The sequence below is a fragment of the Patagioenas fasciata genome, chromosome 13 (assembly GCF_037038585.1).
Source record: "Patagioenas fasciata isolate bPatFas1 chromosome 13, bPatFas1.hap1, whole genome shotgun sequence".
Lineage (NCBI taxonomy): Eukaryota > Metazoa > Chordata > Aves > Columbiformes > Columbidae > Patagioenas > Patagioenas fasciata.
Genome location: NC_092532.1, coordinates 13,647,992 through 13,669,123, shown reverse-complemented (window position 1 = coordinate 13,669,123; position 21,132 = coordinate 13,647,992). Strand labels below are relative to the sequence as shown.

The following is a 21,132-nucleotide window of genomic DNA, read 5'->3' as shown; positions in this document are numbered from 1 at the left end:
TGATCTCCATGGGCTTTCCAGTACTACTGAAGCCAAGAGGAAGAGGGTGTATATGTCACTTCAGGACATGGATAAGCCTTGGTGTTTTTTTGTTTCTCACAGTACAAAGGGGGAATTCACAACAGGTCATTTCTGTCGGTTGTTACTTCCTGTAAAGAACACAATAGAACAATATCTGCCCCATAAAGCCTGTTTTCACTCATGCCACACTGCTATTTTCAGCTTTAAAAAGCAAAAGGCAAAAAGTCTGCAAGGTGATATTGTCAGAAGAACAATTTACTTTCCAGGTTCCTTTGCCTGTATTAAAATGGATAGTTTGATAATTGAGAAGTTAAAAAGTCAGAATATCAGTCCCAGAAGACTGCATTATTGAAACACTTTCTCAAACCATGTGACTATTATTATGGTTTTGGCTCACACGTCTCTGCTACAGATGAGATGCCGGTTTCCAAAGAAAGCTAGCGAGATAGCGGGACAGGCACCACTCTAGAGCACAGAGCACTTGGGCTCTCCAGCCTGTTCGGATGCTGCCTACACATCTCTCACCATGTCCCTGTTCTCCCATCACTTTCACAAGAGAAATTATAGTGATCTCCATGGGCTAAGCAACTAAAAATTTCCTGGAAGAGAGTGCTAAGCAAAAGTCAGAGATTTCAGTGTTTAGCTTCCTTTGAGGAGTTTATATGCAATATTGCCATCTTAAAAATTCAAAGATTCAACCTCTCAAACAAATATGTTTTGAGTGAGACTATGTGTAATAAAAACCAATGTCTTGTGTTCTTTGTAGTTGTCTTCCAAACTCTCGGGTCTGTAATGAAGAGAGCTTCAGAGCGTTTCCATTTGGCAGCCTCAAAATGAAAGCTAAACTTGTATTTAGCTCCTTGTTCACTGCAAGATGTGTTAGAACTATTTTATTAATAAACGTTGAACAGGATTGAAGTTACATAAGTGTATATACGTATATTTGTATAAAAAGACCTGCTTTCTCTCTTTTTTTTTTTTTTTTTTTTAGGTGCTATCTCTTCACTTCACTTGTGCAATTAATGGATTCTAACTCAGCTCAGATTTGTCAGGTTGACAAAGGCTTCTTTGATCTGCAAAGGGCAATCACGCATCATTGGAAAGACTGCAGGGAAACCAAGGTAAATCCTCCTTTTTTTTACATCCCTGATGTTAGTTGGCTGCTTTCCACAGAAGAGAAGGAAGTACTCATCTCCAGCCATAATGGACTTAATTCCAATTTAGTGTGTTAATGACCAAACTTGCAGAATATGAAAGCAATAGAAGTCAATTTTAGTAGAGCACATTTTCACCATAAGCAGAGTGTTTTCCTAGATGACTGGAAGTCCACTGACTTTTACTGCAGCAATTCAGAATTCTTTCTTCATGTCACTAAATGCAAGTGGCCTAAAAGCAGATTTGATTATACCAACATTTAAAAGGAAGTCACCAGCAATCTGTATCTTTCAGATCCCTTTAATGTACATGTTGTTGCAACTCCGAAAAGAAAAATCCCCAAACAAACTAACCTAAACCAGCCTCACGGTGGAAAAAATGTTGAGGTTAGGTCTGTTTTTTTAATTCCTTGTTGATTATTTGTGCTTACTTGCATATTTTCATACTTCAGAATTGTCAGGTAGAGAAAGCAACACTTACAGTCAAGCCAGTTAAAAATCTTGTGCACTTCTCAGCAGAAAATCCAGGAGGCAGGCATAGCGATGGTAAAAAATGTTAGTGCTGTGCTCTTCTATAGGATGGGCTTCTTTGGGGGATTTGATGGCTATGGCTGCACTTTCTCTCTCCTTGGAACACGTATCCTTAGCAGTGCAAGGAGGGAGTGCTCACTATGTTCCTTTGCCTAGAAGACCTTGAGTTTTCCTTAGTATGTGTAAAGGCTTTGAAAGCCTGCTTATACTCTCTCACATACCGATGCTATACATTCACAGCAAGGTCATACAATCTGGGCCTCTGTCATTTCACCATTACCTTACTGGAACTATTTATCTACAGCTACATAATTGACGGACCTGGAGGTTTAGCATTTCTCCGCCCTGTCTTAATATTTAGTACATCAGGTTCCAAATCAGATCGCAAACACTTGAGACGTGGACTAGGGCACTTCTTACAAACCATTTAATAGATTGAGCTATGATGCCCTGAGCTCTCTGCAGTCCAGGAGTTGTTCATCTTATTTACATTAATGATGAATTGTGTAATACTTGTTTAAAATTCCACCAATTCCAGTTGGGTAAAGAATTAATAAATTTCTGTAGTACAATTTAATTAGCAGAGGTGCTTTGCACTGTTCGTTTTACAGAAACTGCCTAAGGCCAGCAACTGTGATACTCCTGTTTAGTCATCTCATTAATGAGAAGGTGGTGAATGTTACGACTATTTTCCAAAATAGTGTGGTACAGGTGTTTGAGGAAAGAATTTTCTTAAAAATAAAAAAAGCCTTACTTCAACTGCAAATTCATGAAATGGACACCATAATTTTTTGTCTTGAAGTACCCCGTTAGAGCGGGCAAGAACAGTGCCTGTTGGAGTCTTGTCTTTTAGAGGAAGATAATTATATCATTGGCTGTGCTCATGCACTATAGCTTAGGTTTTATAAATACAGAGCATTTGAATCCCACAAATTTGAAGACTAACAGCATTTTAATATTCCTTGCAAGACCTCCTGACGTACACAAGGTGTCAAAGAAATGGCACCTTAGAACCTACCTCTTTGGCAACAGTTGTCCTGTATAGGTGCCCAACTGGAATAACCAGACTGAGAAATGATGATGGACCTCTTCGGAAATATCAAAGTGTAATATTTACTGAACACGCATCAGAGGCTTTGGTATTTGGGTCATGGTAATGCTTCGATCTTCTGGTACTGTGTCATTCTTTTATCACGCATACTCTATCAATGCGCTGTGGCCCTTTAATGCTGCTTCTTGTAAAGCTTCCAATTTGTTTTAAATCTGTAACTGGGTTCGCTCTGTGTGGCTATTATGAGGGGGAGAGCTATAAACCACTCATGTCAAACTGTGTTATCCTTTAGGCATGACTATAATTTCTACTTTCAGGATGTTAAGAACGTGTTTGTGTTCCCTATGTACTGTTTCAGCTTGTGAGTGAGCCATGAAATCCAGTTTGGATTGAAAAAGCAGATGTTTTATTTCTTCTTGCATTGTTATGGTTAGGTTTTAAAAGACCTTCTTTGGACCCTTTGAAAAGTTTAAATATAGTTGTTTTTTACTCTTTGTTCTTTGACACTCAGAGGCTCAGAGTTTTGCTTGTCTTCTGAACGAAATAAAAACTGGTCTTTGGACTTTTTAGATCCATGGCTCATCTGAAAGTCTTGGGCTGTCATTTAGCATGAACAAATGTACATATGAGAAATAAAACTCTGTCTCCAAGTTCATCCTGCAGTTAATCAGACTCTGTCTGCTGTGTGCAATTCCAATCCTGCAGTGAGGGCTGGATTCGCTCACTAAGTAAGGAATCCTGCAGACACTTGTATAATGGGCATCTTAAGTTCTCTTCAGATCACCTTCCTGCTCGTTGTTGCTTCCCCTTGTATGTGGTCAGAAGAGCACTCAGTTGTGTTTCTATTATGATCTCGGTCTTTCCCTGTTCTTGATGACAACACACAGTCTCTAGGCATCATCTAGGCAATCCTACTGGATTTGGCAAGAGCTCTCTGTACTTCTCCAGTATCTCTGTATTTAGGTATCTGTATGTCAACGAATAAATCCTATACATAGGAGATTAGAAAGATTCAGTGTCTGTCTTGCCCGTTATTCCTTGCTGGAAAGCTTTATTCTGTGTATTTTCCACAATTAACAGGAAAATAAAACACAAAGAATCCAACAACCTACTGACAGTCAAACTAAAATTTAGTTTCCTTAATTTCATCTAATTACTGCACAGCCCTTGTGTGAGCTTATAGAGGTCTTCTCTTTGCCTGTTATCTATAAGCTTGCATATTATGTGAGAGGCTTTCAATTTCTCTGGATAAATTATGTGTAGGTAAAATACTGATTCTTTTTAATTAACGTGCTCAGTAATAATGATGTTTAATCAGCTCAGACCTGCACTGCAAATTGGCCTGTACATTTCTGCTTTCTCCAAATATGGATTAAAATTAAGCTTTATAGTTTCATAATGAGGCTTTTTAAGCTGAAAACAATAGTCAAAAGGAGTAAAGAAATGCAGGATTGTTCCAGCACTCTGCTTCCCCAGCATGTGATATCCTAAAAACATAGAAGTACCTAAGGCTACTTTAAGTGAAAAAGAATTTCTGCAAAATTACAGCCTTCAAACTCTTTCAAAGCTCCCCCTAAGAAGTTTATTTTATTAGTTGTAAGAATTTTGAACAGCTGTGATTGTGCTGCAGTGCAATCCGAGCCTGAAAGGCTAATACATTAAACAGGGGAAAACATTTTCAATTCACTTTCTATAGAACTGTAGACTAGGAACACAAATGGATGCGGTGGTGATAAATCCAAGGCAAGGGGAGGAGGATCCTGTGGCCACAGCAGCCTGCCATTCTTCCAGCCTTCTCCAGGACTGTTACAGCCCACTTGTTTTACCTTTGCTACTTCAGCTCCCTCATACTGGTTTCGCTTTTGGAGGGGGCATGGAAAGCTGATGCTGGTCAGATAGCTACAGCTGCCAGGAGTTAACGCATTGTACTTGAAAGCGTACTCCACACTTCCTACTTGTAGTGCGCTTCCTCTTGGGCCACAGAGCCCCGGCCACATGATTTTTAGACAAAAGGGACTTTCCTGTGATCACAGGAGGATTAGGTAACTGCCCTACTGCTTGTTCCCTCCCTGTTGGGGGGTTAGGATTTGATCCAAAACCAACAGCAGTCCGTGGACAGAGTCTCATTGACTGACACTGTTTTTAAAGTCAGACTCTATAAATAAAGACAATCTTCATGGAGCAGGAAGTTTGAATAAATGAGATCAGCTGAAATGAGTGCTTTCTCCTGAAGTCTCCATTCTACATCCAACAGTCCCATCAACCTTTAGTGTGAACGTATATGCCAGGGGTCTAGCAGGAACACAATTAGGCCTTACACAGCTTTCGCAAAATGAAAGATAGTCTGGACTTTTGGCATTTTCTAGCCCAGCATTCTCTTGGATCAGGTCCGCTGTGGCATTGCACAGCTGAGTCTAGAAAACCTGAAAGGATGGAGACTCTGCAGCCTGAGTGGTCCCTTCCAGCCCTGCATTACCCACCTGGCGAAAAAGCTTTTTCTAGCATCTGGCTTGAACATGTGAAGTAGAGATATCTACCTGTGGCACTGGTTGTTGTCTGCTACTATGGAGAAGAGTTTGGTTCTGTCTTCATTACTGACCTTCGTTACTTCATTACTGACCTCTAGTAGACCCCCTCAGCCTCCTTCACCTGACTAAACAAGACTGGCTCCCTCCACGTCTCCTCAGAAGACACGTGCTTCAGGGCCCCATCTTGGTAGCTCTTTATTGCATTCTTCCCAGTTTCTCAACATTGTCTCTGAACTGAGGGCTCCAAAGCTGACTGCAGTATTTCAGATGCAGCCCAAACATTTCTGAGTACTGAGGCACAGTGACTTCTCTCACTTTGCTGACTGCATTTCTAACAAAGCCCAGTATGCAATTTCCTCACTTGTGACAAGAGCACACTGTTAGCTCAGGATCAACTCAGCTTCCACTGTAACCCCAACAACCGTTTCAGCAGGGCTACTTGCCAGCCAAATGACCCTTAGTTTTTCTTTGCAACCTAATGTTACCCCTATGTTTACCTGCCCTGTAACCAGAAAAAAAATGGCAATTTTAATCCTGTTTTAAGATCAACTTGACCAAAAAAGTTTCAAGGGATTTTGTACTCATGTTGTTGGCTTGATCTACTGCAGAGATAAGCATCAGGTGCACGATCTGCCTGCAGCTCTACATGCTTCTGTATCTAGGCTGTACCCACTATGGTGTTTTTCACTGCTCGTTTTCCCTCTTGGCATTCCTCATTGTGGAAAAGGCAGCAATCCAACCTCTTTTTCTGTAATTGCTCTCATTAATTACAGGCAGTTAACAAATGAGCCTGAAAAGCCATCTGCAGTCACTAAAGAGTTACGGTTTGTATATCCGACCAGGAAATTTTAGATGTTTGCAGGCAGCCAATAAAAGGAGAGGTCAACAACGCAGCTGACTCACGCAGGAAAGCTGTGTTTGAACGCAGTTCCTAGCCAACTCGCTCTTAGTATCTGCAGCAGTTTCACTCCACCGTTCCACGCTTTTTATGCCTGTATTTACAGAGGTAAGTCGATTTTTGTTTCCAATTTCTTCTATTGAGATGTCTGAGTATTAGCACAATATAGAATTTTGCTCATACTAAGGAAAACATCTTTTCTATGAATTACTTTTTTAAAATTACCTTTATAATTAGAAACTTGAAATAAATACTTTTACAGCAGTCTCCCTCCTGCCCAACTAGGAGAAGATGACAAAACTGTGTTAAGACTTTTAGTGTCTTACTAAAACAGAATATGAAACCCTTCATTGCAAAGGTCTCCTAAGAAATATTGGCCTTGTGGTTTGATAGTGAGTTTTTAAAAGGGTCCAGGAGTAAAAGCATTCAAAAGAGCAGAACTATTGAAAAAATGGCTATGGTACCAAACTTGCAATGTAGGGGGTAGAGAGAGAGTTTGTTATCTGTAATTCCATGATTGCCCTATATTCCATAATTAGTCCCTCTAACTGCTTCATGGATCTGGACAGCACCCTTGATAAATAAAAGATCTCTCATTTTAGGGTGAAACTCTTGGAGATTCTCAGAAAATCACTCTCAGTCTGGGTACAGAAAAAAATACACAAACACAGACACAGGGACAATGGGGCTTGGCATGTGATGGTTTGTAACAGAGGAAGCTTGAAGTGGTTTTAGTTTTGTTTTTTGAAAATCTCCAGTTAAATTAGGTTTCGCAAATCCAAATAGGAGCTGACGACTAGGGGTTTTTTAAATCTAAGTAGCCGGTTAGCAAGAGTTTAAAAAACTGTTATAGTTTTACTTGATTCAATTTCAAATAGGAACAGATAATTTCAAAAATGGTTTAGATGCTATATTTGTTGTTTGATCTTCCTTGTACTATGTTTGGAGTTGAGTAAATTATTTTGGCTATTTAAATGATTATTTATCATAGTGTATAATAAAAATGAGACAATTTTGCCAGCCTTTTGATTACCTCCTTTATATTTAGGATTTGTAGATCTGTGTGGTCTGTCTTTGCAGCTTTAAGTAGCTTATCTGGAAATTTCTTTCTTCATTCAGAAGAACCTTCTAAAATTTTATGAAATTCTTAACTTGCCTGTCAGCCTCATAACCTTATTGGATTTATTCTATAAGAAAAGCACCTAAGGCAGGTACTGCTTTCAAACTACAATAATCTAGCAAAAAGTTCAACTGTGCTTTCCTACTAGAATCAAATACTGTTGAAGCTGAATTGGTAAATCAGCTGCTGAATTTTTATTTGCATTTTGATTGTGATTAGATGCAAAAACCGAGCTTAGTACCCCCCTGTGATAATGAACATGCCTGCATGGCACAACTGAAATACTGAGATTGACTGAAAATATGTTGGTCATGAACTAGAAACAGATCAGCCACAAGCACAGGCTAATTTATCTTCAGGGCTTTGTTTCTATTTATTCCTGTAGAACAAGTGATCTGCTCAAAGTCAGAAGACTTTCAGGCCTTCTGCATCCCAGAAGTTCTTTTTGTAGAGCCCATCTTCCAGGACATAATTCGCACTAAGCAGTCCTTACTGGTTACTTCAAGTTTTTGGCCCTGTTACTCCAGTTCCCTCATGTGTTCCCTTCTCCAGCCATGGTCTGCTGGATCCTGAAGGGAATATTGCAGCTTGAGTTCTTCTGACTCACTGACCACTGATCTTGCAGTAATCCTTACCAATGGTTTTATTTCATCTGCTTTCCTAGTTTGCTTGTTTTTCTGTTTCACCACTGACTTTTGGTTCTCTCTAGCCTAATACAGCTTCACAGAGGTAATTAAAAATGTTACTCACACAGTAACACAGAGATGCTTTGCAGAAGTTATCTCTAATCCATGTGCTATGCAATGTGTCTGAGACATTGAGGTGGTCTTAGAGAGGTATTGTATAGAGAGACTATTGGCTAAATTAGTGGCTGCTATAAAGACACAGCTCCATTTAGTAGAGTTCTGCCAGGTTACAGCAGCAGGAAATATGCCTTTTACCTTGCTTTGGCATTGACATGTAATACTGTATTAAAGAAGATACGCAAGAATGATGCAGAACACACTGACATGAGTTATTCAATAATTGCCTTTTTTATGGGAAGTGGGGAAACTTTGTCAAGTGTGTACCTGTAAGATTAACTGGTTTGTTGTCTATATAATTCAGTATCACTTTAAAATCACATTTTATATTTTAAATAATGGCCCAACATTTCAAAGTCATCAGATGGCAATAATAACAAGGAATTAATTAGCACCTTACAGCTTCAGATGGCAAGTTACGGTCCAGACACTCCTTTGCAATTAGCACATTTTTCCTGTCTTTATAAGGAAAGTCTGACGCAGAGTGGTAAAAGGAAACCTGTTGGATTAGAGTAATAGTTATTTGGGAAGAAAGGGGTGGTACAACCTCACTGAGCTCTGGTAGTAGTGACAAAAAGTAGTCCTTACATTTTTTTTCTTTTCTGTCATTTTCCCCATCAAGCCAGCTATCAAGAAATGGCCAAATCATTACCTGTAGTAGCCCAGGAAGATTTGGATAGCTTTACTTTGACCAGGACAGGCTCAGGCTTTGCACTCAAAGCCTTTCATATTTCTTGGAACACCCACGTCTTGGTGAAGCTGCTGACCAGCCAGGCCACTCCGGAGAGGTACGTGTCTTATTTGGCCCCTTAACGCTGCAGGTGGGCAACAGAGACCTGCAGCGATGGCACAGAATGAATCGTGACATGCCCAGGATCATCTGATCCCTACACACATCCCCATTCCTAGAAATCCCGACTAGCCAAGAGGCAAGCTGGGGGCAAGTATGCTGAGAAACAAGCTCTATGGTCTTTTACAAATGTTTATAGAAGTAGAGCTTAATCCTGAAGTGATTAATTATCGCTACTATAATAATATCTACCAACCCTGAAGATTAGTACTCAGCATGCTGTGATATTACGGCTTTATGGAGGTCCCTGAAGAGATCTCAGTTGAATTTAATCTACAGCAGCAGATACAGGTGAGGGAACAGAGAAATGGGAGGAAGGAGGGACAATGGTCAGGGTTACAGGGCAGTGAGATGTGTACATGTCGTAATTATAAAAACAAGTGAGCAGGAACTGATGGGCGTCAGCCTGCTGACCACAAAATTCCAGTGTGCAACAAAAACACAGAAAGTTCCCAATTATAACCACAAACTACTTTTGATGAAGCAAGACCGAAACATTTTAGGGAATGGACTGACCTGTTTATCAAAAAAGGAGTGTCTGATGTGCATCTACAGACTAGTTACTCTTGTAAACTGAGGACACTACCATTCCGGTGGATTTTGTTAAAAGTAAAATACCAAAGCATCCTATTTGAATACATAGTGTTTAATTTGTTCCATAATAAAGGCAGGGGAGGAAAAAACAGCATTTCATACAAATAGTTTTAAATTGGCAGATTAAATTGTCAGTAATACTTCAAAACCAAATGCTGCCAGAATTTGGGAACAGTTAAACATTTTAAGAGTCTTTGGTGGTTGCAGGGGGTGTTGCTTGTTTTTTAGATTATGGAAGTCCAGCAATTTTGTAATCGGAACCAATGTTATCTGTTCGGTAGCTTACTTAAAGAAAAAAGTTTCCTCTGTCCTCTGTCTGCATTTTCTTTTTTCTTTAAATCAAATACCCAAACAAAATAGTTGAAGTTACAGAAAACAACATTTTGCTTTGCTTTGGATTTAACCTGCTATCCCGATTTGGCATCACAGGGAGTGGAAGTTGGTACTTCAGGATCTAACAGAAGTCAGACGCTATGAATCTGAACGGCTCCTGCCTCCTCTTGGGATTTACCAGTACCGAGGACTGGTGGGAATAGTGACTGAATGGATGAACAATGGATCCCTCCACTCGCTCATCCACGAGCTACATAAAAGTAATCTTTTATGTGATGAAATTAATTACAAGGTCAGCCAGAAGAGAATAACCAACATGAAAATTACAGACCACAAGTCACAGTCAATCTGTTCTTTAACTTCCGTATTGTATTTCTGTTTATTGTCAAATGAAAGTGTGAATAGGAACCATTTCACACAACCAAAACATGTATTTTGTGTTACTTAGCATCAGCTGTACCCAGAAGTTCCATCTCCGCTACTCCTAAGAATCCTGTCGGATGTGGCTGAAGGGCTCCATCACCTCCACAGCCTGGGGCCAGCGTTCTGCCACGGCAGGCTCAGACCTTCCAATGTGCTTTTGGATACGCAGTACAGAGCCAAGGTGGGACCTTCTACTTTTAGCCTTTTAATGTAATATCCAGTGATCATCCTATCGTTGCATATATTTTCCCTAACAGCCAACATTTAATATAGAGACTTGAGGTATTGTTTCTAAGATTTACTTTTTCTCCCATCTCTGTAGATATCAGATTATGGTCTGACCAGCTGGTGGAAACAACAACTGAGGTCAGACCTGCAGAACTGCAACCAGAGGAACTGCCAGGACTTAGTGTACCTCCCTCCCGAGATACTCGAAGGAGGCCTTCCTTCCCAGGAAGGTGACGTTTACAGGTGAATGGGATTTTTAAGGGCAGGTCATACCTAGTCCTTGTTACATTCTATAACGTTGCTGAAATACTTACCTTCAAAGACACTACAGTAAAAACACCAGATCTACATAGTGCAGTAGGATAGTATTCCACATGAGACCAATTACAGCAGTGAATTAAATTTGAAATCCCCCATATTTGGTGAAAAATATACCAAGCTTAAGAGCAGTTCTCAAAGTTCACCATAGGAATTATACAACAGACATAAATGTTTAAAAAGTGTAATATAGACGCCAAAATTTTTTCATGTACATTTAGAAACCTAATAACTACAACTCACATTGTTTCTAAGCATGAACTGTTGTTGGCTTTAGCTTTGAGAAGAACTGCTGATGCCCAGATGAGGCCTGGATAAAAATAAGACCTTTCTCTCCATTAAAGTCATATGGAATCTCTGCTGGAATAATTTACTGAGCCAACTCAATAATTCCTACTTTTTAACTAAGGTGTTTTATACAAAGGAGGAAGATTTCCTACTAACACACGTCCTTTTTGGATTTGTTACATGCTTTGCAGTTGCATCAATAAATAAGAGAACCTCAAATTGAACCTATTTTCTGCATGGACATTCATCTTTACAACCAGCATGCAGAGCCTCTGGACTAACCCTATAAATAACTTTTAAGCATGACCACTCTGCTGCTCTAGAAGCTTTTATGGAGGCAGCAAATTTAAACTCCTACTTTATTGTCACAGAGGCAGGCTCTAAGATGAGTCAGATAATGCATACACTTGAGGAGACCTATAAATTATGTGACTAATCTGATATTCATAAACACAAGATTTTTGCACAGGAAGAGAGTGGTCATTTATTTTCAGGTGGCATAATTCATCTTCCAGCATGTTATTATATAATTTTAGATGCTCAGATGTGACTCAGTGCATGAGATAGGTGCATGTCTAGACAGTGGTGCAACAAACAAAAGTATGTGTCATATGAAATATTACTTAAGTACCTGTAAGTTACATGTGTGTCCACATTTCATTAATACTTTCCTAGAGGGTACCTAAGTAAAAGCACTTTCAGATTTTATGCAGAAATAAGGCAGAAGAGGAGGTTCTTCTAAACATTGCTGTTCAGTACTACATCAAGATATATGAGTAAACAGATAAGTTTATCCTAGAACTCCTTCTTCCCCTTGATTGCTTTGCTTCTGACTCATCCTACTTTCTCTCTTCCAGCAGCCTCCTTGCTCTGCCTCTGATTTTGCAGATTGAGCTTTTTATCAAACTCTACTTTATACCATCTGAGTTGTGGGTTATATATGTAGATCTATGGTATCAATGGAATACTTCCTAGGATGTTAGAAAAGGAAAAAGGCATTTGGAGCTCTATCAAAATTTGCTGAAGAAAATAAAGACACAGTGGGTCAGAACCAAGTCTTTAGTGGGTTGACTGATGTGCTTGTCAGTATCTGCTGAAAAGTCCAGCTCTTGCAGTTGCTGTTTAAATTACTTGAAAACAAAAATGACAAAGGAGAACAGAAGGTTCTGAAATTCGTAAGAGCAAAGGGAGATAATGTGGTAACCTGAAATCTAACTGATCCTATGTTTAAAAACCCCCCCCCCCAAAAAAAATCAGGTTTTTTTAAGAACAACTCATTTGAAAACTGAAGCTTAGTAATGCAGAAAAAAAGGACCTCATCAAATTAGGAAAGACTTGGATTGACTTTGTATTGAAAAATTCCTTTCTCTTAAACCAATGAACTTGCTCTTGGAGAACATAGATACAGATTGCAAATTACTGAATGGTCTTTCACTGTTTTGTTGTTGTTATTTTGCCCCAGCTTTGGAATACTGTGTTGGGAGAGCCTAAGCAGACGGAAACCTTTTGAAGGTATTTATCCCTGTTGTTCGTGCAGACTTCATGTTGCCCTTCTTGTAGGGAAATTATGATACAACCAGCACAGTTGCTCCAGATGTCCCTTTGCCTTCTTTTCCTGCTACAGCACAGAGCTCCACGTTGCAGGATGTAAAGATTAGAATCATTCAACAAATCCTCAGTGTTTCTGAAGAAGCAGGTGTTTCTTAGGTGAAAGTGTGAGCAGTTTTAAAGAACTTAATTTGCAAAGCATTATGTAATAATTGTCACAGTCTAGGAATGATACCTGTTTCATGGCCTGCAAATCAACTAAAGGCTTCTTTGCTATGGGCTCCATTCTGCATGGCAAAATAGAAGGACTGATGCATTTACAGGCTGAGGACCTTTCAGAACTACTGCACAGAATAGCATCCTAATGCTCACACAGCTTATGGCTGCCATCTTGTGGCTGCCCAAAGTAGATATTTATGGGGTTTTTTTGTACAAAAGGACTTATAATGCAGGCGTAAGGCTTTATGTAAAACTGTGTGCTTAGAATATACTCATAACATTACATGTATACATAAGGTATCTGTGCATGTAGTTTACAATGCATGTACACATAGCCATTTGTGACTTATTATTTGAACAGAGTTCTTTATTCTGATCCAGCCTGTTGCAGTAAGTAGCTTTGATTATTGTTAAAGGTTAATGCATCTATTTTACAAGTGTGTTCACGTTTTGTTTTTTTTTTGCTTTTAAAAGCATTGTTTTAAAATGCACTAAATAACTTCTGCTGAATATCATTTTAAGAGAGTTCTGAGGTATTTAATGTTTTTTGCAGTGACATTTTTCCTTCAAATTGCAGGTCAGACAACCCTGCTGGAAGTTCTGACAGGGATCTGCAGCAGTTTGCGCCCTGGCATTTCGGAAAAGTTTATACCAAGCAATTTGCCAGAGAGGAGCAGATTATTGTACCTTATCGCTCTGTGCTGGCATCAGGATCCAGATTCCAGACCACGTGCTGCAGGTAACATGCAGGGTTTGCTTTTTTTGCAGGATTTGTTATGCAGATACTCTTGAGAATGTTGCTCTAGCGCTCTATATCACTGACAGAACTGATGTGGAAGGCAAAGCAGCCTTCAGATCATCAGAGTACTGTAGATGGTTTTTCTAACTGAAGCTTCCTACCAGAGGTGGGATACTTATCTCCAAAATTGTGTTCAGTATAAAGTAAAAGTGAGTGCAAATAAAGGAAGTGATATTGTTGGCTATATACACAGTATTTGAACAAATATCAACCTGTCTTGATTCCAATGCATAACTAGTTTCTTTTTGAAGTGTGTAATCCTTGTTTACTTTAGCAGAACTGTTAAATTTATCTTCTGTTTCTAAAAAGATAGCCAAGGAATGTTAAAATTATTATATTTGAGGATTTTTGAGCAAATTTTCAAAGTTGCAATATGCAAGTGCTGAGGAAGTGTTTCACATAGACCTTTATTGCAACAGATTTATACAATCATGTGTAAACCTTTTGCAAGTAAGTCCACTACATCTGTATGAACATTTAAGAAAACACGATTTTAATGTGACTGTAACTGTTCTTTAAAATCAGTTCAAAAAGAAAACCAGTAGGAGGTATGAGGTGGAAGTTCTATTAAACTAATTTTGTGTAGTTCATCTAGTTACTCATCTTAATAGTGGTTAGTTGCAATACACTGAAACCTAAATATATACACACTTCTGTATGCAATGTGATATTGAAAAAGCTTTATTCTCCCTACAGAATGTGCAGACCTTCTAAATGGAATTTTGACTAGTATAAATAAGGAGGTAATTTCCACTGCAATCTACAATTTGATGGATGCAAAGGTGAGTGGAAAATTAAGTTTTGGTCTCCTACGAGGACATTACCTGATTCTTTCAATTACAATCTTTGTGGTCCAAAACCAGGAGAGGTTTTGTTTTCATTGTTTTATTAGAAATGCCAGAGAGCTGGAGAGTACCCTTCAGCACTTCAGGTTCATTCAGGTTCATTGTAGAATATAGGTATTGTGAGGTTCTCTAGCAACCACGTTGAATGCTACCTGGGATTATAAAAATACGACAGTTTCTTTCTGGTCACCAGCTGCAGTCAGACCGGCAAACCCATGTGAGTGAAAACAAATATCAGCCTCGAGTAGATCAGATTAGGGCTAGAACCAAGGTTATTTTTTGTTGCATGTACTGGTAAGAAGGTATTTATTCCAAAACCAAGACAGACCTGCTGTTTAGAAACTTAAAGACAAAACAGGGGTTTAAAAAAACTTGAAACAGCAGAAACAGTAACAGGGTAGAGTTGTGTTAGATTCTATATCTGCTTACATGTGTTAAAATGCAAAATTGCTCTGTGCAATCCACTGTTACTATATATCAATGTACCTAAGAATATAATATGTATAATATATACATAAATTCTTGCTCCTGACAACTGTGCATTCAATAAACCATATGTATACTGACTCGAGTTACTGTGCTATTTTTTCCAGGAGACAGCACTTAATGCATGCAAAGGTTCACAAACATACACACTGCAGACGGGCATGTGCAATTCAGAGGTGAGTCATGACATGAGAGTCTTACAACAGCACTTCATAAGCTGCTTGTTTCTTATATTCTTTATATTCCAAGAGAAAATTGCTTAGAAAAGGTTTTGGGGCAAAAGTTTCTAAGAATTCTTCTCTATTTTGATTTTTTTCAGGTCATCTGTTCACCAAAACCCAACCATGGAATCAGCAAGAAAATTCCTTTTGTAGTGCCAAGTGTGTCAACTATTCTATTTGATAGCGATGCAAATAATGCAGGAAGAGAAAATATTCCTGAGGCGGTTCTGTCAAATACTATCGAACAGAACACAACAACAAAGAAAGGTCTCTATCTTGAAATGTATTCAGCTCCAACTTTTCTTAGAAAAGGATAAATATGACCAGTTTTTCCATATACATGTTATTTTCCATGTAAAATTGTCCCTTCTCAGACTACAGCTGTGTCCTCTACTGGTATCACCTGAAGCATGAGTTCACTGTAGAAAACCAGAGGTGCCACAATCTCATTTCATTAAGTGTATAGATCAAAAAGCTTCTTCTGGTACATTATTTTAGAAGCCTGACCTGTAATGTACAGCTGCCTTTCCCTTGCACATCAAATACTGCCTGTTGGTTTTGACTGAACAAGTCCCCAGTGGGAACCACACTGCCACCAGGAATAACTGGTTTTTTGTAATCTGCTAATAAAAAAAATGAGATGTTTTAAAAAGACTGTGCTGCCAGGAACATGTGAATGATTCCTGGTAATCACCAATCTATGTAAATAACTTCCTTTGCCTTTCCAATGTGGAGTTTTCCTGTCAAACTGTTCAAATGTGTGTCAAGGGATACATTTCCTTAAAAGCTTTTTCGGTATTCCTCATGCCTTTAGATACAAGAGTTGAGTCATAGGAAGTCAGTTCACTTGTAGGAACATCTGCATTTCCATTTCAGTTCTGATTAGTAGCTGTCAGACTTAAGGACAGAATAGATATTCCATAAGTTCGAAACTAATTCCTACAGACAGTTTGAAAAAGTCAGATGTGTGTAGTAACATATGCCAAAATCTTTCTAGGCATACTGATGTATTAGCAAGGGCCCAAAGAACAGCTGATAATAACTAAATGCTCTTGAGTTAGTTTTCACTGCAGTTCCAGTCCTCTGCAGTAGCTGACATACGTATAATGTTCTGTTGTTGTTCAATTCAACAGTCTCATCTTACCTTAAACTTTTTCTAGATCACCCAGCAGGCTCTGATAGCAGAAAATCCGATTCCTTTTGCACGATTCCTCTGTTTGGTTCAACTACAGGCAAAGACAGGAGCCAGCATAAGGACCCACCACTGGCTCCTAAGCACAGACCACAACTTACGCATCTTGAACAAGCAGTGACAGGTAAGACCCCGTTTCCCGTTTGAGGTGGCAATATTCTCCTTGGCCACATCCTGGTGATTAAATTGTTCAAAGTTTGGAGTACGCAGATCTCTCTACATTTTGTGCACACTTTCATGTGTTTAGTGTAATAACTTCTCCAGAGTTGATAAAAATATCGCATGAATCTACTTGTGTGTAGCTGCTCTTATGTTCTGAGAAATTCAGACATTAGGCACTGAGAACACTGGCTTGATCTTTTCCAGGGTCATATTCAGGCTGAAAACAGTTCTGAAAAGGCCATAATAAAAATACAAACAAAAAAATAGCACACATCAAATGTGAAAGACACTAGTTGTTTAAGTCTGGGATTATTTCTTTTTGTAACCTTAAGCAGTGTATTCTATACCTCTACAAAAGTAGCTATTGATTACAGAAACAGGTGACTAGGAGGAGGTTTGTTCAATTCCTTACTTACATGGTGTCAGTTTTTCCTACTGAAGAGAGCGGAAAAGACCAACTTCTGATGTGTGAAGCCTGCCTCTGCCTCACAAAATTACTTGATAACTTTTTGCGAACTGGCCTAAGACAGTTCTCGCATCCTTCTCCATTTCAATTTACTTGTGAGTGATGATGTAATTTCTGGATAAATCAACAGACTAGTTCATGCAGGAAAAATTCATCACAGAACTCTACTGGGAACAGTCAGAGATCAGAATGACAGAGGCACGTTCTGCAAAGCAACAGTGCCTTTTGGTTTTTGATTTTCTCTTGATCTGTAGTATTTACTGCATGCTATAAAACCTTATGTCACCATTAAGTGTTCTATTCAGTTTGTGAAAAGAGATGGAACCCAGAGCTCCTGATCACTCTGCCAAGAGTGTTTCTTTTGCTACTAGATTGACTTTGACATATATTCAAGTTCCCAGTTTCACAATACGTTTCAAACAGCCCTGCTGCCCTGAACGGCCTGTTTTCTCATATGTCTCATACATGCATAAAGTTTGATATAGATGCTAGCAGAACAGTGTGTGACTTGGAAATCTCCTTCTTTTACACAGTCTGACCATTTAATAATCTTCAGAAACATTTTCTGTAGTCTCATCTTCATGAGTTTTGAACAAAGATGAAAGTACTTTGGGACTAGCTTTGAACACAGAATGCAAATAAACTAACTCTTGCTACTCCTTTCCTCTACTGCATTTATATTTCTCGTGTTGATGCTAACACTTGCTAACAACTTTTGGAAGAAAAGAGCACTTGGTTAATCTCATTTTGTTTCCTTTTCACTCAAGATCTTTGCTGCAAGCGAAACTGCTGCCAAATACTCTCCTGCCAGAGACAGACCATACTGAGCTGCATGACGGAAGGACGCCTCAACCACATCCTCGATGTCCTTCGCTCGCAGCAAACGTTGTCCCGAATGGATTACGAGACAATTACCTCTTACCCCACAGTGACTGGGCGTGCTCGGGCGTTGCTGGACACTTGCCTTTGCCTCGGAGAGCGGGCGGCACAGGTTGTAGTGACTGTACTCTCAGTGACAAAATGCAGTCCTCTGGGACGAGGCAGCCATTGCCCAGACTGTCCTTCTAAGGTAAACAGGCTGTTGTTGTGACATTTTGCAATTTGTTACATGGATCAGAGCAATTTGGTAATTTGGAATGGCAATGATTCACATTAATGCTTCATAACCCGTTGGCTGAAGTCGATCCTTCCTACGATCCATGATTTTAGTTCTCCGGTGGAAAAAGCTAGCTGGATTAAAAGGTCAAGTCAACCACTGCCTGTAGAAATTACCAAGACTGGTATAAGAAATTCTAATTTGGACCTCAGAGCTGGGAAGAGTGCAATGTGTACCAGAGCAAATACAGTTCAAGTCAGATGACACCCTATTCCCTTGATTTTTCAGAAGGGAGGAAAATGGATCATTACTTTTTGGATTACGTTCTTACTATGGAAGAACGGCTGTTACTAAATCCTTCCAAATAAGGACAGCAAACAACAGGGTGCTGGATGAGGAGAAAAAAATTACTGCCTTTCACTGAGCTCATATCTGAGGCAGCTGTTAAAATCTTAAGAGAATCAATAAATATTTCTTCAACGGGGCCTTAAGTAAGACTTGGAAATTTTATCTTATCCATATAAATTATTTTATTTTCATTCACAAATGGTCCTAAGCTCTGAAAGTGGGGCACTGATAGCAGTGCTTTGGAAAGGTGAGGCTTAAAGTATTCACTAAGTGGAAAAACATTAATACATCACATCCATGCAGTTCTTTAGGTATGTCTGCAGTTTAAATGTAAAATTAAACAAGGAAGAAGTGCCAAGCTGATTGTTTTGAAATAGTGGTTCTGCTGAGCTACAAAGGAAAGTGGTGACATTATTTTAATTCTACTGAAAATGAAGTTATATCCTATGCTGTTTTTCTGAGGGCACAGTGGCATTCCTTCAAGCTTCACGGCACTGGATTAATATAACTTGTTATACAATCTACAAGTATTTCAAATGCAAAACCTGTGCTGTTTCTCTATGTTGCGTTTGTTCACTGTGCAGTTTCAAACTGAATTCAGTAGTTTAATATAGAATCATTTCAGTTGGAAGAGACCCTGAGGATCATCGAGTCCAGCCACAACCAAATTCTAGCACTAAACCACTTCCCTAAATGGTTTGAGGCAGCCAGTTTTTTATGCCTGGACACAAGGAGGCATCACTGAAGTGGGTCAGGCCTGCATATTGAGGCTCCTGTTCCTTTAGAAAGGCATGTGTTGCAATTCCACATTTCTTCTTCTTTGTGGGGCTATTTTTGATGGAGTTTGCTGTGTGATTTTGTCACTTCTTAACACCTCCCTCAATGTTATAGTTTGGTTCTGCTTGCGAAGCCTCATTACTATTGGGAACGCACACTTCTCCTTCTAGGAGGGGCAGCAATGTGCTGCCTTTGCCCCCTTATATTCCTCAGAAGTCGCTGCATTCCACATCCAGGGCCTCACACTGTTGAGCAGAGGCACCTACTGGAAGGCTGGTGGGTCACTGCACCTGGGACTGGAACCCAGGATCCCTGATTGAAGAGGCCAGTGCCTGGGGCTCCTGGGGAGACTGGGGCTCCTCTTGGGCCACTGGGGCTCCTTTGGAATGGCAGGTTGCAATTTTCAATACAGTGATCATGCATTTTCTAGGCACATCTAAGATATATTTGTTACATCATATGCTACGATGGTGCTGGAACCACAAATGTAAATTTTTTCATGTAAGTTCATTAAGAGTGCCTTGAGATAATATATTGTTACAATTAAAAGCAATGTCTATCAGAATGTGTTGAAAAATGTTTGCCTATTAAAGGAGCTAAACATGTACTTCACTCTTGAACTTTTTTTCAATCTACACTCTAAGTGGGAACTTTGAACACACTAGATCAGTCTCCTAAAAAGGACATCTCGCTTGTGAGGAAAAGAACTGCTGTCGTGGTATTTTGTGTGTTTAGAAGGCATAAAATAATCAGAGTCAAACAGATAATCATTCACCTGTGGGAAATATTTACACTTTTAAGATGGGAAACTGGCAATACTGTTGAAGCTTAATTATCAATTTTCAAAAATTATTCCATTCAGTTGTTCTTGCTGGACATTTCATACTTCTGTGATTGATGTGCCAGTTGGCAGGCTATGCTGGTTTTTGTCTTTCTGTTTTTGACATAGAAAGAGTTTTGGCTTTTTTCTTGAAACAGCTGCCTACTTGAGAATATCGTTTCATGCCAGAACTAAGCCCAGTCTTAATTGTAGAACTGGCATCAAACCAGTGGGAGCACAAGTTATCTGTTTTTCCAGACAGATTTTAGTTCTTTTTGTATTTAGCTTTCCAATTTAACATTTCTAATAGGATATGACCTTAGAAATGGATATATTAGTCATGCTTACTCAAATTTTTTAAGATAACCCAATAAGACAGTTTGCAACCAATTACAAAACAAAGGAAAACTTGCTACTTCATGTTCAAGAGAGCTTGAACAGAATTCTTTAACTATGTTGCTTAATAGTCAACTCCATCCACAATCAGATTTTTGCCATCTTGCTCAATCAATGTATGGTTAGATTTTTAATTGATACTTTGGCTAACAGTATTGTCATAACTAGCTACACTACTGCCAAAGCCCTGCTATAAACATACTTAAGTTGATGTAGCCGCATGCATGGACCTCCTTATAACTCCCTCTTGTGTAATATAAACATTTAAATACTAGGGTTTGACAGCTGCAGCTGTTGGAAATATTTAAGGTTAGTATTTGAAGGGATGCTACTAGTTTACTGAAATGAAACTGCTGTTGGTATAAAAAGTTTTGATACAAAACTAGACTACAGTGACTTGAAACTAGCATAGTTTCATTTTGTCTCACCAAAAATACATACTCTTATAAGTTCTATAACATGTTGGCTATGTAACAAAGATATTAATGTGTTGATCACTGATGTGAAATATAAAAATGCTTAAAGCTTATGGTATTCTGCTTGTATTCAGCTAGTTCTTTAGCTGAGATTTATATTGTCCTCCTCAGTTCTGCAGCTTTCTTGCTGTCACAACACAA

The 21,132-nt window shown here is 39.0% G+C and overlaps 2 protein-coding genes across 2 annotated transcripts in view; both read left to right on the top strand.

Moving 5' to 3' along the window:
- Positions 1-21,132, top strand: part of DYNLRB2 (dynein light chain roadblock-type 2) — a 182,799-nt gene that overhangs the window by 84,228 nt on the left and 77,439 nt on the right. The gene's annotated exons all lie outside the window — the stretch shown is intronic.
- LOC136107277 (receptor-interacting serine/threonine-protein kinase 2-like) lies at positions 6,174-19,978 on the top strand. Its single transcript, XM_071814187.1, has 12 exons — positions 6,174-6,291; positions 8,729-8,894; positions 9,980-10,134; positions 10,333-10,487; positions 10,629-10,777; positions 12,603-12,652; positions 13,485-13,646; positions 14,403-14,488; positions 15,145-15,213; positions 15,357-15,525; positions 16,419-16,574; positions 17,846-19,978. The coding sequence occupies exons 2-12, from the start codon at positions 8,743-8,745 to the stop codon at positions 18,166-18,168; spliced, it is 1,626 nt and encodes a 541-aa protein (XP_071670288.1). The 5' UTR covers positions 6,174-6,291; positions 8,729-8,742; the 3' UTR covers positions 18,169-19,978.